Below are 27159 nucleotides of genomic sequence, written 5' to 3' on the forward strand. Positions count from 1 at the left end.
TTATCGATCTAGATCGTTTATATTATCGATCTAGATCGTGTATATCATCGCTCTAGATCGTGTATATTATCGATCTAGATCGTGTATATTATCGATCTAGATCGTGTATATTATCGATCTAAAGTATCTGTACCATGAAGAATGTACGTGTTAGATGATTTAGATGATATATCAGGTGTTAGGGATACGCGTATAGGGGCATTGACCCCTGCCGTATATATATTACTATTTGCTCGGTTTCTTGCTCCGGTTGACGCGTCCTAATCTCGGTTTCATTTAACCTTCTTTGTGGCTGCGGTCGGCTGCTGAGAAATGCGCTCTGCGTCGTCAGCTGTTTACTAGACGGTTGCCATAACAACCGGACGTATGATATCTTAGATGACGTACGACATTTTTACTCTTCAAGCAACAGTTTATACGTTATTTAGTGTAAAATATATATTATTTAAAGGGAAATAACTATTAGTGTAAGGTCCTTTCTTATCTGGCGTGTGAGTGGGAAGAAAACTGGAAGAATGAAGCCGTGAAGCTCGGCAACCAATGAACTTTTTTCTAGTTTCCAGGACTCGTCCTGGAGCAGGTGTATGACCACAGTCCCGCGTTCACGTTACGTCGAAACGAGTAGTGACCATCACTAAATGTGCATTTTAGTCAGTATTAATTTTCAAATAAATTTATCAAGATTGTATAATTATTAGTTAGGTATCAATAGGTATTATTCATACTACTTTAAATCTCAAATGTGCATGAATTTTCAGGTTAAGTAAAAAGTTTCTTGAACTTTTGGCGTCGTGGACGCTGTGATGCGGCGACTGCCCGAGGTGTCGGCAAAAGACTATAGGTTTTGTCTGGCCGCGGCCATCGTCATGAGTGGTTGTGTGCGTGTCGGTAGCTCTCGATATCTGTGAACCCATCTCGTTTATCTCTCAAATTCAGGCTTTTTTTAATTTTTATCTAGATGTATATATGCCTATATTTCAAAACATATTCATTAATAGGTAAACAATTAACGATAATTTGAAAATTATTTTAAATTTTATAACGGATTGAAGAGTGTCAAATGAGTACATTGATCTACCTAACTTAGCAGCATGACAGAAAAGCATGATGGAATCACCGAAATTGACGCACACATTAGTAAAAAATATGACATCCGCCGGCGCATCGGCAAAGGGGTGAGTGTCTTCCGCATAAATAATATTTAAGAAAACAATAAAAATTCTTTGTTTACTTTGTGACGCCAGTGAGCATATATATATAGTTGCCGGGATGAAGCGTCACGCTGGATGACAGCGTTGGGCGGGCTGACTTAACACTCAGAAATGAGTGTGTCGTATTGTTCAAAAAATGAGACACTTACCCATAGTAAGTGTCTCATTATTTGAGTATCCATAGTAAGTGTCTCATATCAACCCAATAGTAAGCTAAGTACTTATACATATGTACGGTCTCTTTTCCTATCTATATATGATTTTTTGAATTAACAAGACAATTTTTAAACCATTACCCGAACTGACAATGACGATTATTTTGATCCGAATATGAAAATTTAATTAATTTATAAGGAAAGCTCGATGCAAGCAAATGATAATTATAATGCGTTTAAAAGTATAAATATTAAACTGTGGCTCCGTAAAACTAATTGGTGATTTTGTTTAAAAACTGAAACACTTTCTGCACGTGGGCCAGAATGGGTTTGGGTAACCCACAAAAGGGATAAACGTGCATCACAATTTGGACAAAGTCCGCTCACTTTTCTGAGTGATCCTTTAGTTTAGGACTTAGGGTAATGTTTTCTGAGTGATCCTTTAGTTTAGGACTTAGGGTAATGTTTTCTGAGTGATCCTTTAGTTTAGGACTTAGGGTAATGTTTTCTGAGTGATCTAAAGTTTAGGGTAATATCCTTACAGCGTTTAGGGTAAGAAATACCTGCGTTACCCCCACAATATGGAGGTAATATTACCCTCAGTTACCCTTACCCCCAACTGGCATCACGGTTGTTCAATGTTATTAATTTTATTATATTTTACTATGATAGTGACGTGTATAATAGAGCTCATGACTGTTGTCAATTTATATATAATATCGTGATTAATTTCCCATTAACTTTTGCCGAGGACGGAGGTTAATGGGATCAATAATTATTATTTAATAATTATTATTGCATCAGTTGGAAATAAAATTAATAATGTTAATGATAATAATATTGCAAAAACATAGGTAATTGTCATTACCTTCCTAAGATATTGAGTTACTCAGGTAATTGGTATTACCTACTTAAGTTTTGATTACTCAGGTAATTGGTATTACCTACTTAAGTTTTGATTACTCAGGTAATTGGTATTACCTACTCAAGTATTGAGTTACTCAGGTAATTGGTATTACCTACTCAAGTATTGAGTTACTCAGGTACTAATTGGTATTACCTACTCAAGTATTGAGTTACTCAGGTAATTGGTATTACCTACTCATGTATTGAGTTACTCAGGTAATTGGTATTACCTACTTAAGTTTTGATTACTCAGGTAATTGGTATTAGCTACTTAAGTTTTGATTACTCAGGTAATTGGTATTAGCTACTTAAGTATTGATTACTCAGGTAATTGGTATTAGCTACTTAAGTATTGATTACTCAGGTAATTGGTATTAGCTACTTAAGTATTGATTGCTCAGGTAATTATTATTACCTACTTTAGTATTAATTACTCAAGTAATTGGTATTTGAAGTTACCATCAAAAGACGCAAGGCGACGCGGTTGAACTTTTACGCTCAATTCAACGCCCGTTGAATTGTGAACAAATCGATGCTTAGGAACCCAAATGTCGGGGGGGGGGGGCGCTGCCACCCCCACTGGGGGTAGAGGGAGGTGCTGTCACCCCCGGGGGGAAGCGGGGCGCTGTCACCCCGCTAGGTCTTAAGTTGTAAGTCTTAGGTCTTACGTCGTATGTCTTAGGTCTTACGTCGTATGTTTTAGGTCTTACGTCGTAAGTCTTATGTCTTAAGTCGTAAGTCTTTGGCCGTATTGGTCGTAAGTCTTAGGTCTTAAGTCGTAAGTCTTATGTCTTAAGTCGTAAGTCTTAGGAAGTAAGTCTTAGGTCCTAAGTCGCAAGTCTTAGGTCTTAAGTCGTGAGTGTTAGGTCTTAAGTCGTACTTCTTAGGTCTTAAGTCGTAAGTCTTAAGTCATAAGTCTTAGGTCTTGAGTCGTATATCTTAGGTCTTGAGTCGTATGTCTTAGGTCTTGAGTCGTAGGTCTTAGGTCGTACATCTTAGGTCCTAAGTTGTAAGTCTTAAGTCGTAGGTATTAGGTCTTAAGTCGTAAGTTTGTAAGTTTTCGGTCTTGAGTTCTTGCGGACTAATCACTAAATTAGCTCTCAGTGACCTCGGACATTCGACTAATGAACCACGATAATAAATGAACGATAAATACAATAAAACAATATATAAACCGTGAGTCTTGCTATCCCTTGCCTATTAATTCGTAATCATGTCCTAGGTTCGCAGCCCCGCTGAAAAAGCACGAATAAAGACAAATTAAGCAGTTGAATTAATGAGTATAGCACACATAAATAATATACTAATATAAATAATATTCAAGATATAACTATAAATAATAATATTCACCCAGAAACCCACCACTACATCAACACAATATTAACACACGATCAACAATACAAATACTAACCTGTGTGTTGTATATCATAGCAATGACACGGTATACATGACAGGTCTACACGTGGGCATGTGCTTGTTAACTCAAATATAGTGAAATATCAGCACCTGTAACCTTAATTAATATTGATGAAATTAACCTTAATGTTGATGAAATTATTACTGCAAGACGTTCCCTAACAACGGCACCACTACATAGACAATTCTAATGTTCAACAATCAGGAGGTGTAAAAAACTGAAATCTTTGTTTCGAACGGCAAAAACCATGGATTAATTGACAAATAGATAAAAAAATATAACTCAGTACTCACTGCAGGGAGTGACAGAGAGCGCATTTTCTCGTCGACGAAAACTTGAGGTCACGGACGGACGGACGGACAGACGGACGGACAGACGGACGGACAGACGGACGGACATGGCGAGTACAATAGTGCATTTTTTCCATAAATGAGAAAATGCGCTAAAAAGGGAAAACCCTACACGCAACGGTCAATTTAATGAACGCATTCAATGTCTACAACAAAGCTATTGATGAAATTATTATTGCAAAACAAATTTGTTAAGGCGAAGTAGCAGTGAAGTCTTGGGTCATTACAGCGGCCGCACTGCACCGTGCCCTCAGTGGCACTGCACCGTGCCCTCAGTGGCACTGCACCGTGCCCTCAGTGGCACTGCACCGTGCCCTCAGTGGCACTGCACCGTGCCCTCAGTGGCACTGCACCGTGCCCTCAGTGGCACTGCACCGTGCCCTCAGTGGCACTGCACCGTGCCCTCAGTGGCACTGCACCGTGCCCTCAGTGGCACTGCACCGTGCCCTCAGTGGCACTGCACCGTGCCCTCAGTGGCACTGCACCGTGCCCTCAGTGGCACTGCACCGTGCCCTCAGTGGCACTGCACCGTGCCCTCAGTGGCACTGCACCGTGCCCTCAGTGGCACTGCACCGTGCCCTCAGTGGCACTGCACCGTGCCCTCAGTGGCACTGCACCGTGCCCTCAGTGGCACTGCACCGTGCCCTCAGTGGCACTGCACCGTGCCCTCAGTGGCACTGCACCGTGCCCTCAGTGGCACTGCACCGTGCCCTCAGTGGCACTGCACCGTGCCCTCAGTGGCACTGCACCGTGCCCTCAGTGGCACTGCACCGTGCCCTCAGTGGCACTGCACCGTGCCCTCAGTGGCACTGCACCGTGCCCTCAGTGGCACTGCACCGTGCCCTCAGTGGCACTGCACCGTGCCCTCAGTGGCACTGCACCGTGCCCTCAGTGGCACTGCACCGTGCCCTCAGTGGCACTGCACCGTGCCCTCAGTGGCACTGCACCGTGCCCTCAGTGGCACTGCACCGTGCCCTCAGTGGCACTGCACCGTGCCCTCAGTGGCACTGCACCGTGCCCTCAGTGGCACTGCACCGTGCCCTCAGTGGCACTGCACCGTGCCCTCAGTGGCACTGCACCGTGCCCTCAGTGGCACTGCACCGTGCCCTCAGTGGCACTGCACCGTGCCCTCAGTGGCACTGCACCGTGCCCTCAGTGGCACTGCACCGTGCCCTCAGTGGCACTGCACCGTGCCCTCAGTGGCACTGCACCGTGCCCTCAGTGGCACTGCACCGTGCCCTCAGTGGCACTGCACCGTGCCCTCAGTGGCACTGCACCGTGCCCTCAGTGGCACTGCACCGTGCCCTCAGTGGCACTGCACCGTGCCCTCAGTGGCACTGCACCGTGCCCTCAGTGGCACTGCACCGTGCCCTCAGTGGCACTGCACCGTGCCCTCAGTGGCACTGCACCGTGCCCTCAGTGGCACTGNGTGATGGTGGTGGTGACGAGTGATGGTGGTGGTGACGAGTGATGGTGGTGGTGACGGGTAATGGTGGTGGTGGTTACCTCCAAGTATCGGCGCCCTCACGCCGATATTATATATAATATAAATAGGTATATTATATATAATTCTGATTATGTTATATAATGAGACAAGCTGCTAGCGTTTATGACTGCTCACACTCAGACAAATGTGTGAGACTTTTATCAGATTACAATGCACTTTTTATCATTACTTTAGTTATTCTGACCCACTTTGGCCGGGCAAGAAGGGCGGCGTTTCAGTGCTACGTTCTATCTCTGCTCGTACTGCGGATACAATAATAGCATGTCACAATTTGGACAAAATGACCCTCCATTTTTCTACGTGTAGAGCAGGCCTTGCAGATCATGCATTACCTGGAGACGTCGTGACGCACGCCCTTCCCCCCTCCGCCCCCCGTATGGACGTATTGATTGGGGGGGGGGGCATTAGTGTGAACCCCCTACCCCAAGGGGAGGTTTATAGTGCATGACTTCTTCAATGTCAATGAATTCCTGCGTGAATACCTGAATGATAGAGTGACGCGTCATCGATTGGTTTTATTTATCATCCAGGCTTTATCGGCGATGCGACAATACTTGTGCGATGATATCATCGTCACGGTGATGTCCGATATACACACACCTTTCGATACAAACACAAACTACACATCATCCACCTCACTACTCAATTTAGGTAAACAAAGACACCACACAAGGTTTTTGAGAAGGTAGTGGTCAGGAGGCTTGTCCGGTAGATGGAAGAGGCTGACCTGTATATCAACGGACAACAAACATGGTCTCAATCGTTCCTGTTTGTCGCAGTTACTGGAGCACCATCACCGTCTGGTGGCCCAGCTGTAGGAGGGAGCTGGCGTGGACGTGGTATACCTAGACTTTGCTAAAGCTTTTGACAAAGTTGACCATGGGGTGCTCTTTAGAAAGCTGAGGCTGTTGGGGGTAGGAGGAAGCCTGTTAAGGTGGATCCACAAACTCCTTACAGATAGAGTACAAGCTGTCGCAGTTGGAAACTCGAAATCGAGAGAAGCGAAGGTGAAAAGCGGAGTTCCGCAGGGCTCAGTGCTTGGACCGATCCTCTTCCTCATCCACATTGCCGATATTGACTCAGAACTCACCCACGCATCTACATCATCATTTGCGGACGATACAAGAGTGCTGATGAAGATCACAGATGGCCTAAACTGCGAGAGGTTACAGGATGACCCATCGACAAGCTACGATTGGGCCCTAGTGAACAATATGCAATTCAACGGCACCAAATTCGAAGCAATGAGATACAGAGTCCGCACAAAGATCGGGATGCCACATCGCTACTTGGCATCAGATGGCACAGAAATTGAGGAGAAGCAACTAGTTCGAGATCTCGGAGTGTTGATGAGTACTGAAGCCACGTTCGATGCCCATATCGAGGAAATAGTCACGCGCAGCCGGCAACGGATGGGGTGGATATGGCGGACATTTCGAACGAGAGAAGCAGCACCAATGATTACACTCTTCAGAGCCCTCGTGCTCCCCAATCTTGAGTATTGCTGCCAGCTTTGGGCGCCACTCAAGGCGGGTGCGGTGCGGAAACTGGAGGCAGTGCAGCGTACCTTCACGTACAGGATCAGCGGCATGAGGGAGCTGAACCTGAACTACTGGGGAAGGCTGAAACACCTCCGTATCACCGCCCCGTATCATTACTTCGTATCATCACCACTGCATCATTACCTCCGTATCATCATAATTAAGTATAACTAACAATATTTTGTTTTTTTTCTTTCATAACATAACATAACATAGTGATGTCGGCGCTGAAGTGTAGGCCTGATGTGGCCTGTCGCCGATTCTTTTCCTTTTCGTGCCTTGTTCATAGATCTAAACTAGTGTCATTTGACCGGATCTTTTTATGACTGGCGATAGTTTGAAGTAGCTACTAGACTTCCACCGGTTTCGATAAGGAGCTAGGCATTTCAAATCTGAACATATATTTTTCCATCGCTTTATCTAGTCTGTTCTTGAACGCGTTCATACTTGGAGCGCCAACGATGTCATTGGGGAGGCTGTTCCACATGTCGGTGATTCGAAGCGAGAAGAAATTTTGTCGCGTGGAGAAGTTGACATGTTAACTTCGAGCCGACTGGGCGCTACTCAATATCTGGAATACTGTTCAAGTCCTCATCTGTGAACACACTGCTGAAGAACTGATTAAGAACGTTAGCCTTGCCCTCATCAGAGGAAATCTTTCGTTGGTCTACTTTCAAATCAGAAATACCGTCCTTTGACTTACATTTCGAACTAGCGTACAAGAAGAAGGCTTTCAGATTCTTTTTTTGCATTTTTAGCAATATTTTTTTCGAAGTTTTTCACTGCAGCGCGACAAACTTTTTCAGCTTGATTTCGAGCTCTGGCATACAGGTTATAATCAGACTCGCTACGAGTTCGTTAATAACGCTTGTAGGCTTCTTTCTTGGTCTTTAGCTGAGTCTTAACTGCACTGTTCATCCTTTGGGACTTTTTGACTCCTCCAAGCGTAATCTTGGGTACACAAGCATCAACTGCAGACATAACCGTATCTTTGAGAAACGACCATGAATCAGCCACATTCATGTCCTTAATTAATACAGTCCGAAATATTCGCCGCATTCACCGTTTCACGGAGTGTATCATAGTCATGTCACTTTGGTTAAATTTTTTCCTCATAACAAGAGACGCGGCCTTCTTTTTCATCATTCAATGGAAAATCAAATTTTTTAATCTAAAAAAAAATAATAATAGCGGTTTCAGCGTTTATTGGCCTGTCGTCGATTCTTGACATTGCAGAACATTTACAGCTCGCTACGGTCTCGAACTCGCAACTCACTGCTACAATTCTGCTATGCTTATATAACCGCCCGGCCTCCTCGCCGATCCTGACCAGAAACTGCATGGCGCACAGAGCTGGGATCGAACCCGCGCCTCCCTACACAGAAATGTGTGTGTGTTATTGCGTGCAACGTTTCAACTGCAACGCTTTTCAACACAAATGTTGAACACGGCGTTCAAGGTTCAACCTCAACTCAATGTCAACGCGTGTTGAATGAACCCAAAGTCAACGCGTGTTGAATCAACCAACACAGGCTTGTTGTTTGCATGGCTCGCGTCAGCGCAGTAATGATAATCGATGATTAATGATAGCCTGGCGCGTGATATACGTGCCTCTAGCGTGCCTCACTCATGCCTCACTCATGCCTCACTCATGCCTCACTCGTGCCTATAATGCACTCAGAGAAACAAATGAGACTTTATCCAAATTTCGATACGCTTTGCCCTACACGTGAGTCATCCTGACTCAGTTAGGCCGAGCACAATGGCGTATCAGTGCTACGTCCGCTCTCATCTCGTGCGGTGGTTAAGAAAGTGTGTCATTATTTGGACTTATTATTAATTAATAATATTATTAATATTAGTATTATTAATTAATAATATAACTTATTATTATTAATTATTATTATTATTATTATTTATATATAATTAATTATTATTAATTTATAATATTAATATTATTAATTAATAATAAAATAAGTGGGACAATTAATATATTATTAATTGTCCCACTTATTATGCTGAGTGCCTCATCCGTCAGACCATAAAGCGTTCAAAATACGGAGAATAATTTGAGTCGAGCGTTAATGTAAATAATTTTGGAAAACTAATATTACAATATTCAAACTAATAATTTATACATAATATAAAATAATTTTTTCGTTAAATAATATTTCGTAAAATAATATCTAAGAAATAATGAACTGGACTAAAATAAAAGTAGGTTAATTAGGAAATAAACTGCGGTCAACCTGCGCTGGAGGTATACCGGTAATTAGTGTTATATATTATAAGTATGTTTTACATATAATGGGTATATATTATCTTTGTTATCTTTTAATGGGACTGCGCGTGACCTGTTGCCGCCGACTGTACCTTGTGACAAGTGTACACTCATGCAAAATTGATGGCTCATTTTGTCCAAATTTTGTCACTATTTGTCATCTTTGTGCAGTGGGTAAGCTCGACACACTTTCTTACTCACTGTACGAGCAGAGTGCGCACTGATAGGCCTAAATGAGTCAAGTTGACCCACAGAATGGCAACAGGTGCATTGTTATTTTGATAGTTTCACATATTTCCCTGAGTGTACTCTGCCGCAGCTGTGCTATTTTGCTCTGAATTTTCATCGGCGCGTATAATTAGTATATATTTATTTATTTATTTATATTTATTTATTTATTTGTTTATTTATTATTCATGTCCTCTGGTGTTAAAAATTTCGCAATTTCACAATTGATTGAACTCTGCTCCCCAATTAACAGTTGGTATTGTTTGTTTTATATTAGTACCTATATTTTACATCAACCTTCTATTAAATATTTTATTCTTGTTTAAAACCATTATTGTTTATTTCACAATTAACTTCAAGTTCAAATATCATCTCCTTTTTGCTGTATTGATAATGTTTACAATATTTTTTTCAGTTTTTTCTTGTTTCTTGTCGAATTATTGTATATATATCGTAGGTATTAATTATTATTAAATTTAATTATTGTATTGTGTGTTGTTTGTATTGTTCGCCTCATGCGCTCACAATGTGAGTGTTGACACTCATAAAAATATTTAGTCACATTGTCACAATATCAACACAATGTGTTGGAACAAAGTCCCCCTCATTTGCCTGAGTGTAGAGGCTGTGTTGGGACAAAGTCCCCCTCATTTCCCTGAGTGTAGAGGCTGTGTTGGAGGTGGGGTGGGTTGTAGGGTGGGTTTTGTTGGTGTGTTCACCTCCTGAATATGCTTAAATTATGCCCGTTAACAGGGTGCGTACCGGTCATGGAAAACCTGGAAAGTCCTGGAATTTGATTTTTCATTTTCCAGGCCATTGGATTTCATTTCAGGTTACGGAAAGTCATGGAATTTACAAATAAAAGAAAAAAGGGATTGTTTTTCTATGCTATGTGCGTTAAACTGTTTGTGCAGTCTCTTGTTTCCTACATTATAATTGGTTCTCGAATCACGTGAACTCAGTTGCATTGGACGACTTTTTGATGTGCAGTGGCAGCGTTCCATCTTAAGCGTGCAATTTCTACATCACGATGCCTGGAAAGTGTAAATTTCATGTCATTTCATTTCATTGTGGTTAAGAATAGAAGCTTATCATGACTGGCTTGCTCGCCATCCAAAGCATGAAGATATGGCGATAAGTACGTACATTGTGTTCGATAGACTTCGATGTGTCAAATATGGTAAGCAGCTTTGAAAAGCCATTCTACCTTAATTTAAATAGCCATGAAGAGCTATGCGTTTAATCGTTTGCTATTTATCAACTGTAGAAGAATATGCTGTAAATATTCTTTATATATGTAATGAATAAAATATATGAATATGTAAAACTGTAGAAGAATATGAACGGTTAGTCTTTCAGTCATGCTAATCCTGTCATATACGAGTCTTGGACAATTATATTGATTGTCATGGAGAGTCATGGAAAAGTCATGGAATTTTTTTTCTAAATACCAGTAGGAACCCTGCGTTAATGAAGCATTGCCACCGGCCAACTCTCCATTGTAAATGATCAGAATAATATCCGATTATCTGCCATTTATTGTACTTCACGTTCACCATTAATTGGTCTATAGTATCGACAGGAATAATTAGAGTACAATTACATCTATGAATTTTTGGACTTTTCGTCTACATATTTATTGACCGTAGTGCTGTGCCCCAATACACTGTATTGTATTGCCACAATACAATATATTGGTCACGGTCCCACCCCCCTAATGGCCGGTATTTATATAAGTTAATTAATCGCGTAAATAAATAATCAACATCTCTACCACACTCGTACAATAGGTGGACCACAGCCCATTGTGTGTGTGGGCCGCGGTGTGGTCCAGACCTGCACTAAATGTACCGCATATTGTGGTACTTACTTGCCCGGCAAATGTGCTTCTTGTTATAGTAAACCTCTCTTACTGTACTAATGAAACGTGCTACTTATTTCTCTACTTATTCTGTTTATTGTACTACTTATTATGACACTTATTGTGCTACCTATTATTATGTATAATGTGCTACCTATTATTATACATAATGTGCTACCTATTATTATATATAATGTGCTACCTATTATTATACATAATGTGCTACCTATTATTACATATAATGTGCTACCTATTATTATGTATAATGTACTACCTATTATTACATATAATGTGCTACCTATTATTATGTATAATGCGCTACCTATTATTACATATAATGTGCTACCTATTATTATGTATAATGTGCTACCTATTATTACATATAATGTGCTACCTATTATTATATATAATGTATTACCTATTATTATATATAATGTACTACCTATTATTATGTATATTGTGCTACCTATTATTATGTATAATGTGCTACCTATTATTATGTATAATGAACCATCTCTTATTATATATAATGTGATACTGTAACTATTATTATATTTAATGTGCTACCTATTATTATATATGATGTACTTCCTTCCTTAATTCAATTTTCGCTACATCTTGTACTAACAGTTGTACTACTTATCATACCACTCATTGTTCTACTGCACCGCCTATTGTATCACCTATTTGCGCATTTACTGTACATTTATTGTACCTAACTGTGTACTGTGTAATAAGTTATGTCTTTGTTCATCTTGAAATTATGTTAATGATATTATATCATATACTGTATTATATTACTTCACACACAATCAAATATTATACTATTACATGTATATTATGTTACTTTACATTCCATAATATTATATTAAATTATATTACATTATTTATACTATATCAGACAACATTATATTTTATAATAAAATATTGAAAATATAAATATTATGAATATTTCTGTTAAGTTGTCCCGATAGCTGCGCGGGTGTCGGCTCGTTTACGACGCGTTACGACGCGCCGTACACGTGTCACGTGATGACGTCACGACACGTGACGTGTTCCAGCTCTACTTGTTATCTTCTTATTATAACTTTTTCTTTATTATAACATTTATTCAAATATAACTTCATTTCTCTTAAAGGTTTTTATATCTTCAAACCTTTTCTATATCATAACTCAATTATATTTCATCTGTTATAATTTTTATCTGATTAAAAAGCTTTTATTCGTGATACATTTAATTTTATTTTAACTCTATCTATAATAACTATTATTCAATAAATTATAACTTTACATTTTTCTTTTTTTTTTATTTTGTAATAATTTTATTTTTTTATACACTTCTCGTTGATTTTTAAGGCATACTTTACTATTTACAATAATAATGCCGTATATATGTCCGTCTGAAGCCTTTAATTGAAATTAATGCATTTGATGTACGATTCTTCGCGTATAAAAATTATTACGTCTTGTATTGCTTTTTAATTTATTCGAATTTTAAGTGAATTTCAAGGTCTTTAAAATTAAGTGCGTTAAATAGGTGAACAATTATCATTACATTTTATATATTTGTTACGCAAATATGCGAATTCTTTACGCATTGTTTACGCAACATTTAAGCGTTGTTTACAAATCATTAACACATCATCAACACACTATTAACACACTATTAACACAAGGCTCGTGTGTTCACACAGGCATACGGGATTGTATGGAAGGCAGTAGACCGGCGGTGTGGTGAGGTGGTCGCTGTTTAGATCACACATTATTAACACATCATTAACACACTATTAACACAAGACTCATGTGTTCACACAGGCATACGGGATTGTATGGAAGGCAGTAGACCGGCGCTGTGGGGAGGTGGTCGCTGTTAAGATCACACATTATTAACACATCATTAACACAAGGCTCATGTGTTCACACAGGCATACGGGATTGTATGGAAGGCAGTAGACCGGCGGTGTGGTGAGGTGGTCGCTGTTAAGAAAATCTTCGACGCGTTCCGCAACGAGACGGACGCCCAGCGAACCTTCAGGGAGATCGTCTTCCTGCTCGAGTTCTCTGCGCACCCTAACGTCATCAGGCTCCTTAATGTCCTTAAGGCGGACAATAATAAGGATATCTACCTGGTCTTCCAGCACATGGGTCAGTAGATCAGGTAGATGGTAGATGTTATATCTACCTGGTCTTCCAGCACATGGGTCAGTAGGTCAGGTAGATGGTAGATGTTAATGGTAGATATTAACGGTACATGGTAGATATTAACGGTACATGGTAGATATTAACGGTACATGGTAGATATTAACGGTACATGGTAGATATTAACGGTACATGGTTGATAATAACTGTAGATAGTTAATTGATAATAATGGTAAATGGGAGATGATAACGGTACATGGTAGATATTAAGGGATACCTACATGGTTGATAATACCGGTAGATGGCAGATATTAACGGTAGATGGTAGATATTAACGATAGATGGTTGATATCAACGGTAGATGGTTGATAGTAACGGTAGATGGTAAACAAGAAGATGGTATAAATGGCGCGGTCTCTTTTCTTATCTCTGTACAGAGACCCACTAATGACGCCCTTATCTCTGTACAGAGAACCACTAAAAATAATGGCGCCCTTATCTCTGTACAGAGACCCACTAATGGCGCCCTTATCTCTGAACAGAGACCCCACTAATGGCGCCCTTATCTCTGTACAGAGACCCCACTAATGGCGCCCTTATCTCTGTACAGAGACCCCACTAATGGCGCCCTTATCTCTGAACAGAGACCCACTAATGACGCCCTTATATCTGTACAGAGACCCACTAATGACGCCCTTATATCTGTACAGAGACCCACTAATGGCGCCCTTATCTCTGAACAGAGACCCCACTAATGGCGCCCTTATCTCTGTACAGAGACAGACCTGCACAATGTGATCAAGAAGGGCACTGTACTGGAGGACGTACACCGCAGGTACATAATGTACCAGATGTTCAGAGCCACCAAGTACCTGCACACGGGCTCTGTCATCCACAGAGACCTCAAGGTAGGAATAGCATTGTGTACAGAGACCTCATAAGGTAGGAATGGTATTGTGTACAGAGACCTCAAGGTACCCCCGTAGCAATAGCATAGTGTACAGAGTCTTCAAGGTACCCCCGTAGCAATAGTATTGTGTGCAGAGACCTCAAGGTACCCCCGTAGCAATAGCATAGTGTACAGAGACCTCAAGGTACCCCCGTAGCAATAGCATTGTGTACAGAGACCTCTAGGTACCTCCGTAGCAATAGCTTTGTGTACAGAGACCTCAAGGTACCCCCGTAAGAATAGCATTGTGTGCAGACACCTCAAGGTACCTCCGTAGGAATAACATTGTGTGCTTCCCTGGTATATTCCTGAATCTTAGTATAATATAATATTGTATAATTTCTTCATATATAATTTCTATAAATTGTAATTGTACTATAATTGTTCTAAATCACGATTATAAAACAAAATAAATAAAGTATCAATGTTTATAATTATTATAAATTGAATTGCCGGGCAGCCGTTCACCTTTGTTTACATTAATGTTATTTAATATCTATTTATTATAATTATATACGTACATTTACGTTATATAATTTATGTGTATTATAATTGTATGCATACATTAATGTTATATAATTTCTATGTATAATAATTATAATGCAGTTTGAACAAATTACATATATGCCATAACTATAAAAATGCACCAATAATACGTGCAGCCGTCGAACATCCTCATCGACAGCGACTGTCGGGTCAAAGTGGCGGACTTCGGGCTGGCCCGCAGCGTGGGGCCCGCCGCAGGACTGGACCGGCCCGGTGACCCGACCCTCACCAACTACGTGGCGACCCGCTGGTATCGGGCCCCAGAGATACTGCTTAACTCTAGGAGGTGAGGGCCGGTCCCGGGCCCAGTGATGGTGCCGGTCCCGGGCCCAGTGATGGTGCTGGTCCCGGGCCCAGTGATAGTGCTGGTCCCGGGCCCAGTGAAAGTGCTGGTCCCGGGCCCAGTGATAGTGCTGGTCCCGGGCCCAGTGATAGTGCTGGTCCCGGGCCCAGTGATAGTGCTGGTCCCGGGCCCACTGATAGTGCTGGTCCCGGGCCCAGTGATAGTGCTGGTCCCGGGCCCACTGATGGTGCCGGTTCCGGGCCCAGTGATGGTGCTGGTCCCGGGCCCACTGATGGTGCCGGTCCCGGGCCCAGTGATGGTGCTGGTCCCGGGCCCAATGATAGTGCTGGTCCCGGGCCCAATGATAGTGCTGGTCCCGGGTCCAGTGATGGTGCTGGTCCCGGGCCCAGTGATGGTGCTGGTCCCGGGCCCAGTGATGGTGCTGGTCCCGGGCCCAATGATAGTGCTGGTCCCGGGCCCAATGATAGTGCTGGTCCCGGGCCCAGTGATGGTGCTGGTCCCGGGCCCAGTGATGGTGATGGTCCCGGGCCCAGTGATAGTGCTGGTCCCGGGCCCAGTGATAGTGCTGGTCCCGGGCCCAGTGTTAGTGCCGGTAAATATTAACCAAATAGTGCCCGCCTCTCCCCACCAGTTGAACCCCCCTCCCCCCACCAGTTGAACCCCCCTCCCCCACAGGTACACGCTGGGGGTTGACATGTGGAGCCTGGGGTGCATCCTGGCGGAGATGTTGTTGGGTCGTCCGCTCTTCCCAGGGTCGTCGACCCTCGACCAGATCGAGAGGATCATGGCTGTCATCGAGCCCCCCTCCAGGGAAGGTGAGATCCGGGGGGTGCGGGACAAACTAGTCCCCCAGCGAAGTCCCAACTACAGGACGTAGGACAAACTAGTCCCCTAGCGGGGTCCCGACTGAGAGGTGCAGGACAAACTAGTCCCCCAGCGAGGTCCTGACTGAGGCCCGCAGGACAAACTAGTCCCCCAGCGGGGTCCCGACTGAGGGCCGCAGGACAAACTAGTCCCCCAGCGGGGTCCCGACTGAGAGGTGCAGGACAAACTAGTCCCCCAGCGAGGTCCTGACTGAGAGGTGCAGGACAAACTAGTCCCCCAGCGAGGTCCTAACTGAGGCCCGCAGGACAAACTAGTCCCCCAGCGGGGTCCCGACTGAGGGCCGCAGGACAAACTAGTCCCCCAGCGAGGTCCCAACTGAGGGCGCAGGACAAACTAGTCCCCCAGCGAGGTCCCAACTGAGGACTGCAGGACAAACTAGTCCCCCAGCGAGGTCCCGACTGATGGACGCAGGACAAACTAGTCCCCCAGTGGGGTCCCGACTGAGAGGTGCAGGACAAACTAGTCCCCCAGCGTAATCGGAGTGGTCGAGTGGCTTTTGGATCTAAACGAACCCTTAATTTTTTTTAAACCTTTGTCAATGATATTTCTCTTGCTGTAATTGTTTTAAGAAATAACATTGTTTAATAAAATTGATATTGTTACAGACCTGCTGCAGATCCCCGCCCAGTACGTGAACACAATACTGACGAAGGCACAGCAAGACGAGGCTCCGGACGAGGGGCCTGCGCCCCACGTCCCCCAGCTTCGGGACCTCCTAGCAGGGGCGCCCACGGAGGCCGTCGACCTCGTCGAAAAGCTCCTCGTCTTCAACCCCGACAAGAGACTGACTGCTGAACAGGCTCTTCGTCACCCCTTCGTCGCCAAGTGAGTAGTGACTTAGTAGCTCTTCGTCACCCCTTCGTCGCCAAGTGAGTAGTGACTTAGTAGCTCTTCGTCACCCCTTCGCCGCCAAGTGAGTAGTGACTTAGTAGCTCTTCGTCACCCCTTCGTCGCCAAGTGAGTAGTGACTCCCTCCGTTCGAAAATTCCACCACGAAATTTATGCTTTCCTTTTCCTCAATCTATAAATTAGTTAGTTAAATTTAAATTCAATATTTATTAACTATAAGATTCCCACTACGATAGTTATGTCATACCGAACCCAAACACGGTAGAGGAATCGTTATAACGTTAGCGATCCTAAACTCCAATTTTTCTTTATTTTGAAGATTCCACAACGCGGACCACGAGCCGAGCATGGATCGCGCGGTCGTCCCATGCATCAGGGACGATGTTCAACTCAGCGTTGAAGTTTACAGGAACAAACTCTACGAACTCATCGCGTCGCGGAAGAACAGAGTAAGGAACCACGTAGCCCGCGTCGCTCAGCACAAACAGAACAATAACCTCAAAGATGATCGAAACTCTAAGAACGAAAAGATTGATCGGGACAGCAGAATTATGACGACCCACAGTAATGGCGTCGTTAGACAGAGGAGTTCTTCTAAGATTGAGGCCATTCATTACGGTCATAACAGAAACCGTAACGATGATCCTTTAACGCGTAACCAAACAGACGGTGGTGGTAACGGTCACGAGTATCATGAAGGTACTCGAGGTGGGAGGGTACGTTCCAGCAGCGTCAGTACCCCACTCCAGAGATCGTATTCTGTTACTAGAGGACACCCATTGGAGGACGGGCTGCAGGCCTCTGGCATGAGCCAATCTTATTGTAATGGAGTTTCTGGATCAAACCTCAAGAATTCTGATAGAGAAGTGAGCCCAATTAGAGCGCTGCAAAATGGAAGTCCTCCAGACCTGCGGTGTAACGGCCATGTAAGTAATCAGAATCATTCCCAAGGCAACCATAAAGGCAGCAACGTGAACTCCCAAGCGAGACATGAGGTTTCCCCTGCGACCTCGAACCCAAACTCGGCAGACATGAACCAAAACTCGGCAAACATAAAATATTCTAGCTCGTCTGGCTCTGCAATGAAAGTTCGGGTCATTGCCAGAACCATCGACCACGGAAGAGGATCAACCGACAACGGAAGAGGATCAACCGACCACGGAAGAGGATCAACCGACCACGGAAGAGGATCAACCGACCACGGAAGAGGATCAACCGACCACGGAAGAGGATCAACCGATAACGGAAGAGGATCAACCGACCACGGAAGAGGATCAACCGACAGCGGAAAAGGGTCTAAGTCTCTCGAAAATCGCTGTCCCCAGAAAGCGCATTCGGTTGGTCGCAACCGGGAAAGTACCAGCTCATCTTCCAACAACAACCATCACCCTCACCAGCGGCGGGAAGAAGCTGGTGCCGACGAAGGACGTCCCAAGGACCGCTCGTCGCCGGAGAAACAAACCCCGACGTGTAACTCAGGGAAGTCCTGGTCCTCGGGGGGCAGTGGTGGGAGGCCGTCGGATCTTTCGAGAGGCCGAAGAGAAGGTGGGTGATTTTCTGGGATTTTTTTTGTGTGAACTACGTTATTCGAATGAGTTTTTGCCTTTTTTCTGCGTGAGTAATATGTTGAATGGTTTCAATGCCCGCACTTGAAGAATCTGATGAAAGATTTTTATGCGTAATCCTTTGAGTGTGAATGGTTTTAGTTGAACGGTTTTCTGAATTTCAAAAATATTAATTGTTTGTTCCTTGAATATTTTGGTATTCGTTTGTTTTTAGTGCAGGAAATATTATATACTTTCACCTTCAAACTAATTTAAATAAATTAGCTTAACGAAACTTGCACTGTGTTACATGAATAAGTTTTCTGAAAATCATAAAATGAGTGCCACACTAATTACTGTTTTGAACATCAAATACTGTTTGCTATAATACCATGTGTTATTAACATTATTATGCATGAATCAATCACCATGATTTATTTCTAAACTCTCTGCTGCCGGTAACCATTTTACCATGAAAAGGCATTGGATTCATTAACGATGTAAGATTTGCATCCCGTTTTTTAGAAAATAACAGAAATCAAAACGATTGTTCCCGTGTATTTGCTCATAATTCACGGGGAAATAACACAACACAGACAACTTATAAATTCAAATGCTTTTGACGTGTATTCGATATGTATTGGTTGCGGTTGGCTAGTTCAGCTCTAGAATCCTACCTTGCATATGGACCTCCAGGATCATCTAAGGATCAGCCGTCCTCAGTGGCTGTTGCCAGCTGTGGGGGAGTAACCGTGACCGTGGCACAGAACTCTAGCTGTCAACTCCCTCGCAGTTCAAGCAACAGAACCATCCATGGTACCGATACTTGTAGTGATACAAGTCCTACCATGACCAGAAACGACGTACCTTCCAAATCTGGAGTGATATCGTGTAACTCTCGAAGTGGTTACGAAGTTACCAATCAGTGGGACCAAAGGAGTAGTGGTAGTGTGATCTACCACTCGAAACCTGATAAGCCTCGACCTGACTCAGTGGTGGTTGTGCACAACCGACGCAGATCTACAGGTTTGGATTACGATTCTTTTATTTACGCTGCTAACAAGTCTCCATCAAAGACGGCGGCACATTCACCAACCTCACCAATATCACCATCACGCAAATTTCAAGGGCTTAGCGTCGATGACAAAGCACATTTTGTGGAACCTAAGCACCAACCTGTTCCACCATCGGACCACTCCAGGCTTGCACCACACGGCCAAGAGACAACCACCTTTTTGTCTCACTCCCGCCATGACAAGCGTTGGTCCCTGGACCACCATCGCAATCCGCAAATGAAAGCCAGTCACGGCTCACCATATGATGTGAATAATGATCACCACTATCCTAGTACCTCTGACACCACTGCAACCACCATTTGTGTACCTAGCACTAGTGTAGCTACCAGTTGTGATGTACTAGGAGCTCCGGGATACTCGAGGACTCCTTCAACCCTCCTCCCAGCGTCGGCTGTCCGTCACCAAGTAAGAAATAGTACTCGAACAAGTGCAAGTATAGTTTCTAGTGGATTTTAGTTTCACTTAGTAAGGAAGAGTGTGGGAACTAGTGTAAGTCTAGTACTAAGGGTTATGGTTTTCATCAAGTTCAAACTAGTTAATTCAAGTTACTCTACTGGGTTCTGGTCTTTACCAAGTAAGGGGAGGTATTCCACCTAGTAGAAATCTAGTATTCTAGAGGTGTTCACTAGTTCCTAGGGGTCTTCAATAAAGAGGATTGTACAACCTAATGTAGGCTTATTTAATAGTGGGTTGTGGTGTTTACCAAGTAAGTAAGGTGTTCAAACTAGTAATAGTCTTATCACAGAGGGGACTCTTCCCAACTGCCTATTGCATGGTAGCTACTGCACAATGGTACCTGCCTGTTGCATGGTAGCTACTGCACAATGGTGCCTGCCTGTTGCATGGTAGCTACTGCACAATGGTGCCTGCCTGTTGCATGGTAGCTGCTGCACAATGGACTGCCTGTTGCATGGTAGCTGCCGCACAATGGTGCCTGCCTGTTGCATGGTAGCTGCCGCACAATGGTACCTGTCTATTCTCATTGGTGCCTGTCGTAACCTTTAACACTTTTTTGGTTTTTGATTACGTGTATTTTCGAGTGTGTTTAAGCAATATTCTTTCTTACGCTGCTTAAATTCTGTTTTTCTTGAGTGGTTGTTTTTTAAGGTGTCTTATATGTATTTGTTGTTTATACTCAGTTTCAAATACGAGAACAATACAGCCGTTAGAGGTTGACTTTTGCAAAAACTTCTTGCACTTTGCTCCATATTTTGCTGGTATACTTTGCAGAAATAGCAAACATTTTATATACGTAAAGCAACGCATTTTTATTAAGAAGTTCATTTGAAAGCAACACTATGCATTTTTTGTTGAGAAGTTCATTTGAAAGCAAAGCTATGCATTTTTGTTAAGAAGTTCTTTTGAAAGAAAAACTATGCATTTTTAATTAAGGGGAGCGTCTATAGGTGGAAAATTGACAGTATTGGCTTTTCCGGTTTATAGTCTCATCTTAAAGCTGACATTCTGAGCTATCCAACGGTACCAAAACCATCTCTGTACGTTGATTTATGCGTTCACGACACATCCCGAAAGGGGGGGGGGTGGGGGAGTTCTTTAACAAATAAGATGGGGGGAAATTAGCTGCCGAGCACTTAAATAGAGTGTTTGCTTGAGCTGCAGTTCAGTTACCCGCCTGGTGTCGTACGGGGTGGTGTGCATGCAGTCGCTCCTACCACTCTTGACTGGAATCAAGCTCCATGTAACGTTTAGTTCCGTATCCTTGCTCTATTGAGTGCCTATTGCGATGTGCGCGGGACTTTGTCGCGCTCTCCTGAAGATATTTGTTGTCACGGCAAAGCTATCTCCTCCTAGAGTTTTGAAGCTACAGCAATGTGACATATACCATTCGATTCGCAACTCAAATATCTAGAGATTGATTGCAGCTTTTTTCAATTTCGTTATAGACCGTTCTGAAAATATTTGGAAAAGGGGGGGAGGAAGGAAAAATCGAAAAATTTTCGAAATTTTTACGAAAATTTTTTTTTTGTCCCATCCACAAAAATTCGAAATTCGGAAAAAGCTACGACAAATCGATAGATATGGTCCTTACGCATCAAATGATATGCGTCTCGATGTTGTAGCTTCAAAATCCTAGAAGATAGATTTTTATAGTACCCCCTTTTTGCCGTTTTCTAAGAATTTCACGGTTTCTTTCATTTTTTTCGAAAAATTGACACGAACAAAAAAGTCTTAGAATTCTCTTTTACATTGGTGTACCAAGTTTTAAAGTGATCCGTCCGTAAATAAAAAAGTTTTTCAGCTCATTGACGCTCCAATTAAGAAGTTCATTTGAAAGCAAAACTATTCATATTTTATTAGGAAGTTCATTTGAAAGCAAAACTATACTTTTTTATTAAGTAGTTCGTTTGAAAGAAAAAATTATTTAAATTTTGATTTTTTCACTGGTCCAGATGACGGCCGCCCAGCGACGAGGTGTCGCGCAGGCGTCGCCGCCGCGACGACGTAGCACGTCCAGAAGTCCCTCGTCAGTAGACCTTCCTGACGTGGTGGACGTGCACGGCGTCACGTCCATTAGTGGACGGTCCATCCCGGCCTTTAGGGGACAGTCCATCCCGGTCTTCGACGGACGTTTCTTTTCGGTCATCGACGTACGTCTCAGGAAAGCCGGCGCTCGCCGACCCGTTTACCATGTCCTCTCAACAAAGCTCGTCTCCGTCCCCAGCAAAAAAAGACTCCGCGAAGTTTTTCGCGTCAGACTTGAACACGGGCAACCCGCGCTCAGATTTTCACAAGAAAAGTCCATTACCCAACACTCCTGGTGACTTCCTGGACTACTACACAAGGTATTTCACCCCCATTGGAGGGGCAAATCCAGCTGGGGACAAAGATACTGTCAAAATTTGTCCCTCGTTTTCGTCACACGATGTGACGAATGCCACGTCATGGTCGTCACAGAGCCGCCGGAACAGCGATAGCTTTTCCCTGACCAAGTTCAGGAACGTGAACCACAAATTGCACGAACCAAAGCGTTCGCTGCAACACGAAATTGATTTTTTCAATCACCGCAACGTTGAATCGTGGTCCCGGACGTCCCTACACAGTGAGGGGGTCGGCGCCCCCCTCCCATACCCTGACTCTATCAGGTCGGGGGGTAAAACTCGTCAGGATATCAGTTCTTTGTTTGGGTCTTATTCTTCGTTGATGCTTCGTAATACTTCAGCTCAAAACGGGAACAAGACGCAGCTTCATCCTACTCGAGGTTCAGTGACCCCGTCGTACGAAGGCACCGCTAGTAGGCCGTGTGTGTCGCAAGCCTATGCCACAATTTCCTCTTCGGCCTATCGAGAACTCACGCAAAAAGTTAAATAGCAAACAGCCGAACCCTCTTTTCCGGACCTACCCAAAGCTCGGAAGATATCCTCTGCAGCGGACACGATAGCTTCAGGATACCTTTTCAGCGAACATAGGGGTAACCCTGATAAACTTATTCCTCCCATACCCCATAACAGCGGAACACGTGTCAGGAAATGGCGGTCCGTTGAAGGCTTCTTATCGAAAAAAGATGGAAGGTGGACGCTGGAAACTGTCTCACCCATCGCTCAATATATCTATGGATCCAAAGATCCTAATAAAGTTACGTCTTTGAAGACTAAAAGTGTCAGGAGCCGGTCACTGAGCTCAAAAGATCCTGATGAAGCGACGCCTTTGAAGACCAAAAGTGTCCGAAGACATTCTTTGAGCTCCAAATCTGCAATCGTGGACGCACTGTCTTCTTTTTGGACATCTAATTCTTTGCGTAAACTTTCTTCAAGCAACGTGACGTCACAATCCCGATGTTCAAGCAGCACTCATGCGTCACTCAACCCAATTAAATTCCAAAAAATGAGTCAAGAAAACCAAATCTCCAACACCGTCCCACAGTTCGGACATTTGGCCATACTTGAGAACTTCGATGGTTCTGATGACGAAGGCTCCTCGGTCTTCCTTCTGGACCCAAGAACCCTTCCTTCCAAGGAAGGCACTGCTGACCTTCACCGGAGGAAGTCCCGCAGTGTTGCTGATATTCTCTTCTGTGGTGATGCTGGTACAGAAGTCGTCAATTAATCCTATTTTGTGGATGCAAATACAAAGATCAAAGTGGCACTCTGAGAAATTAGTGAAACTTTTTCCAAATAGTGACGCGAGGGTGCACTTCAAGCCCGGCCGAGGCGGACATGAGCGGCTGATTTACGCGCTCCCCGAGTCTTGGGCGGCACCTGATGCAGAGTCAAGCCCGCATCTAAATTTTGTTAAATTACTTTGTACTTAGGCGTACATGGTTCGTACAAGTACGTTGTACTGATATTGAGTTAAGCTGCAGAAAATAGCAGATGTCGTGCTAGGAATTATTTAAGCTTTAAGTTATAATCACATCATGACGCATAGTACTTAGTTCAGATCAAAGTTTTTCACTTAATACATAAGTTTTGCGGTACTTTAATTGGCTAATAATAACGCAAAATCACATTTGCAAGTTTTGTGATGCATATATGATGAAAAAATGCACTACAGTTGGAGGTGGTAGAGAGGGGGGGGGTCGTTGGTGGAGGGCTGGGGGGCGTTATCGATTAAATAGGGGGCAATTCGCCCGCCTATTCTCAAACTAGCAATCTTAACAATAGTCTTCAATTATATGTTATTGTAATAATTGTATTCATCACATGACAATAATTCGTGCGTGTTATGTATCTAATACTCGACTTATATATTTATTTAGCGTGTTTATAGGTTTATTTATAAAACAATATTCCAGCAATAATTTATTAATTATAATATTATTTGTCTTTCGTCTCTAGTCATGAACAACGTATAATATTTATGACGATAATAATAACAATATTAATATTCCTTCACTGTTCTCATTAAATACGTTAATGTGTCTATACTAATAACACGAACAGTTAATGAGATTCTCGCTGATCTTAGTTATTAGTTATGGTTATTAATCAACCTCAATTAATCTCATTAGTTATTTATTTAATAAATAGTTAATATGCAACGAAGGGCACTATAGAATAAACAATAGTTTATTCTAGTCACGCAGCGATTACGTATCTATATTATACGTATACGTAGAATGTATACGTAGTAAGTAGGCTCATACACGAATGTTAGGATATACGTGTATATTACACAGACGTCCGTGTGAATTTCATACACCAATAATACAATACATGATCACTACATAATAATACTAATACATAATAATACATGATGCAATACAAGAACACTAATACAAAAATAGTAATACAGAAGCATCCCTATAAAGCGGTTGTCTGTATAATACATCTCTATATTATCTATACTCTGTATTTATTTATTCTATAATAATATCTTCATTTCACTCACGTAAATTTTCATACGCTTCCCCTTCAACACTCAGGGAAATAAGTGGGACTTTGCCTATATGAATTAATTAATTAAATAGGGATGCACATTTTGTCCTATTTTGGGTCATCTTGCACCAGTTTGACCCGGCAAATGGGCTTATATCGTTGCATCATTACGAAAATTGAAATTAAATTTTCAATTGAATTTTCAATTGAATTTGAATTTTCAATTGAAATTGAATTGAAAATTACGTTGAAAATTCCGTCCCATGCATTTTTTTGAGTGGAAATTTATGTCCAAGAAATTTTTAGTTCTCCATTCGTCAAGATTTCGTAGCGCATGATTTTTCTACGTAAAATTCATCATCTTTTCCATTAGTGCAAAAAATATTGTATACGAAAAGCGTGTAGAACTTTTATGTGATCAACTTTTATTTATTGGAAAATTATTTTTGTTAACGATTATTATTTGCATTAACGAGGCCGTCCTAATGTTGTAAAAAAGAATAATTATTCTACATTTAAAGTTGCTGATAATAATATTTGGGATCAAACAACATCAATTAATAAACAAATAAATATAATTAGAAATTTTGTTTCCAACTGATTGATTGAGTGATTCTTCAGTAGTTATTATAATGTACATTCGTCAGCATATTTAAATTTATCTATACCTTGACGTAGCATTGCAATGCTCAATTTATAGAACATTTTAGTGTACTATATGTTTCAGTGTACTATATATGTTTCACAGAGTGTTCATTTCACAGTAAATTTTGCAGTATACTATAACATTTAACCGTATACCTTAAATGTAATATACTACACATTTCACACTGTACCATATATTTTGCAAGTAAGTTGAGTTGCGCTGAAATTTTGCTAGTGCGTTGAGTTGCGCTGAAATTTTGCTAGTGCGTTGAGTTGCGCTGAAATTTTGCAAGTACGTTGAGTTGCGTTGAAATTTTGCATGTACGATGAGTTGCGTTGAAATTTTGCAAATTTTGCAAGTACGTTGAGTTGCGTTGAAATTTTGCAAGTACGTTGAGTTTCGTTGAAATTTTGCAAGTACGTTGAGTTGCGTTGAAATTTTGCATGTACGATGAGTTGTTAATGACAAATTTTATTGATAAAATTTCGGAAGTGTGACGCTTGTGTCAGTTTAATATTCACAAGAGCGGGGACTCTATGCACGTTTACAAATACTTAAACTCGGCCATTTTCTCCGAAAAAATACATTAGTAGTCAGTTAGTCTTCTTGTTAATTTTGATCTCGATTAGAAAAAATTCTGTATTGTAGTAAAAATTACTCCTACAATCCACGTGCCTTTGCTGAACACTTATATTGTTACCTGCATATGTAAAATAAGGACCTTCTCTGCATTATTCATTGCAATGATCTCACGTGTTTTATAATTAGTTTAAATAAATAATGTTATGAAAGATTGATCTTTTATTTGCATTCGTTAAATTGATTGATTTGGAACTAAACTGTACGTCCAAAATCCTAAATAAAAACCTAACCTTTAAACATTTAATGCTACGTCATTTGTAAATTGATTTGTGTCAATGATTACCGCAATACTTGGACGGTGCTTAATTATTACCCTAATTGCATATTAAAAGCGACTCATATACTTGTATTATTTATTGAACCGGTCATTTTCGCCCATATTGACGTATGAACAACCGGTAATTTAAATGAGACGATTATGAACTAGATAAGAAATATTAGGTTTACCGTGAAATATTTTCTAAAATAGAACATTATTCACATTGCAATTACTTGAATTTATCATATGTTTTATAGATAAAGCTGCCATGAGATAAAATGAATGAATTGTTCCTCGACGAATAGAATATACCACGATTAAACGAAAGTAAGTAACCATGCATATAACAACATTTGACCATTTGTTGTTAATATTCCACCCAAACTTACATTACTACTTAAATTTTTTCTTTTTTAAAAATGGTGAAAAATGTCTTATGAACTTGGAATGACCACGGTATAGGGTAAATTTATTTCCGTAGACTTACATTTACCCCGGAAATTTTGTTGTTGCTGAACATTATTTAC

General features: G+C 42.0%; 1 protein-coding gene across 2 annotated transcripts; it reads left to right on the plus strand.

Annotated features, from left to right (window-relative positions):
- Positions 1–861: 861 nt before the first annotated feature.
- On the plus strand, positions 862–23088 carry LOC108680148 (serine/threonine-protein kinase BUR1). Of its 2 annotated transcripts, XM_047881882.1 has the most exons (9): positions 862–1175; positions 13383–13602; positions 14374–14504; positions 15208–15377; positions 16071–16210; positions 16886–17105; positions 17449–18674; positions 19370–20154; positions 22161–23088. In XM_047881882.1, exons 1-9 carry the CDS (start codon positions 1092–1094, stop codon positions 22530–22532), a joined length of 3348 nt encoding a protein of 1115 aa, XP_047737838.1. In that variant the 5' UTR covers positions 862–1091; the 3' UTR covers positions 22533–23088. The 2 variants fall into 2 exon arrangements, with proteins under 2 accessions (XP_047737838.1, XP_047737839.1); XM_047881883.1 differs by lacking the exons at positions 862–1175; positions 13383–13602 and adding an exon at positions 13638–13658.
- The last annotated feature ends 4071 nt before the right edge of the window (positions 23089–27159 follow it).

The sequence above is a fragment of the Hyalella azteca genome, unplaced genomic scaffold (assembly GCF_000764305.2).
Source record: "Hyalella azteca isolate HAZT.00-mixed unplaced genomic scaffold, Hazt_2.0.2 contig1249, whole genome shotgun sequence".
Classification (NCBI taxonomy): Eukaryota; Metazoa; Arthropoda; class Malacostraca; order Amphipoda; family Hyalellidae; genus Hyalella; species Hyalella azteca.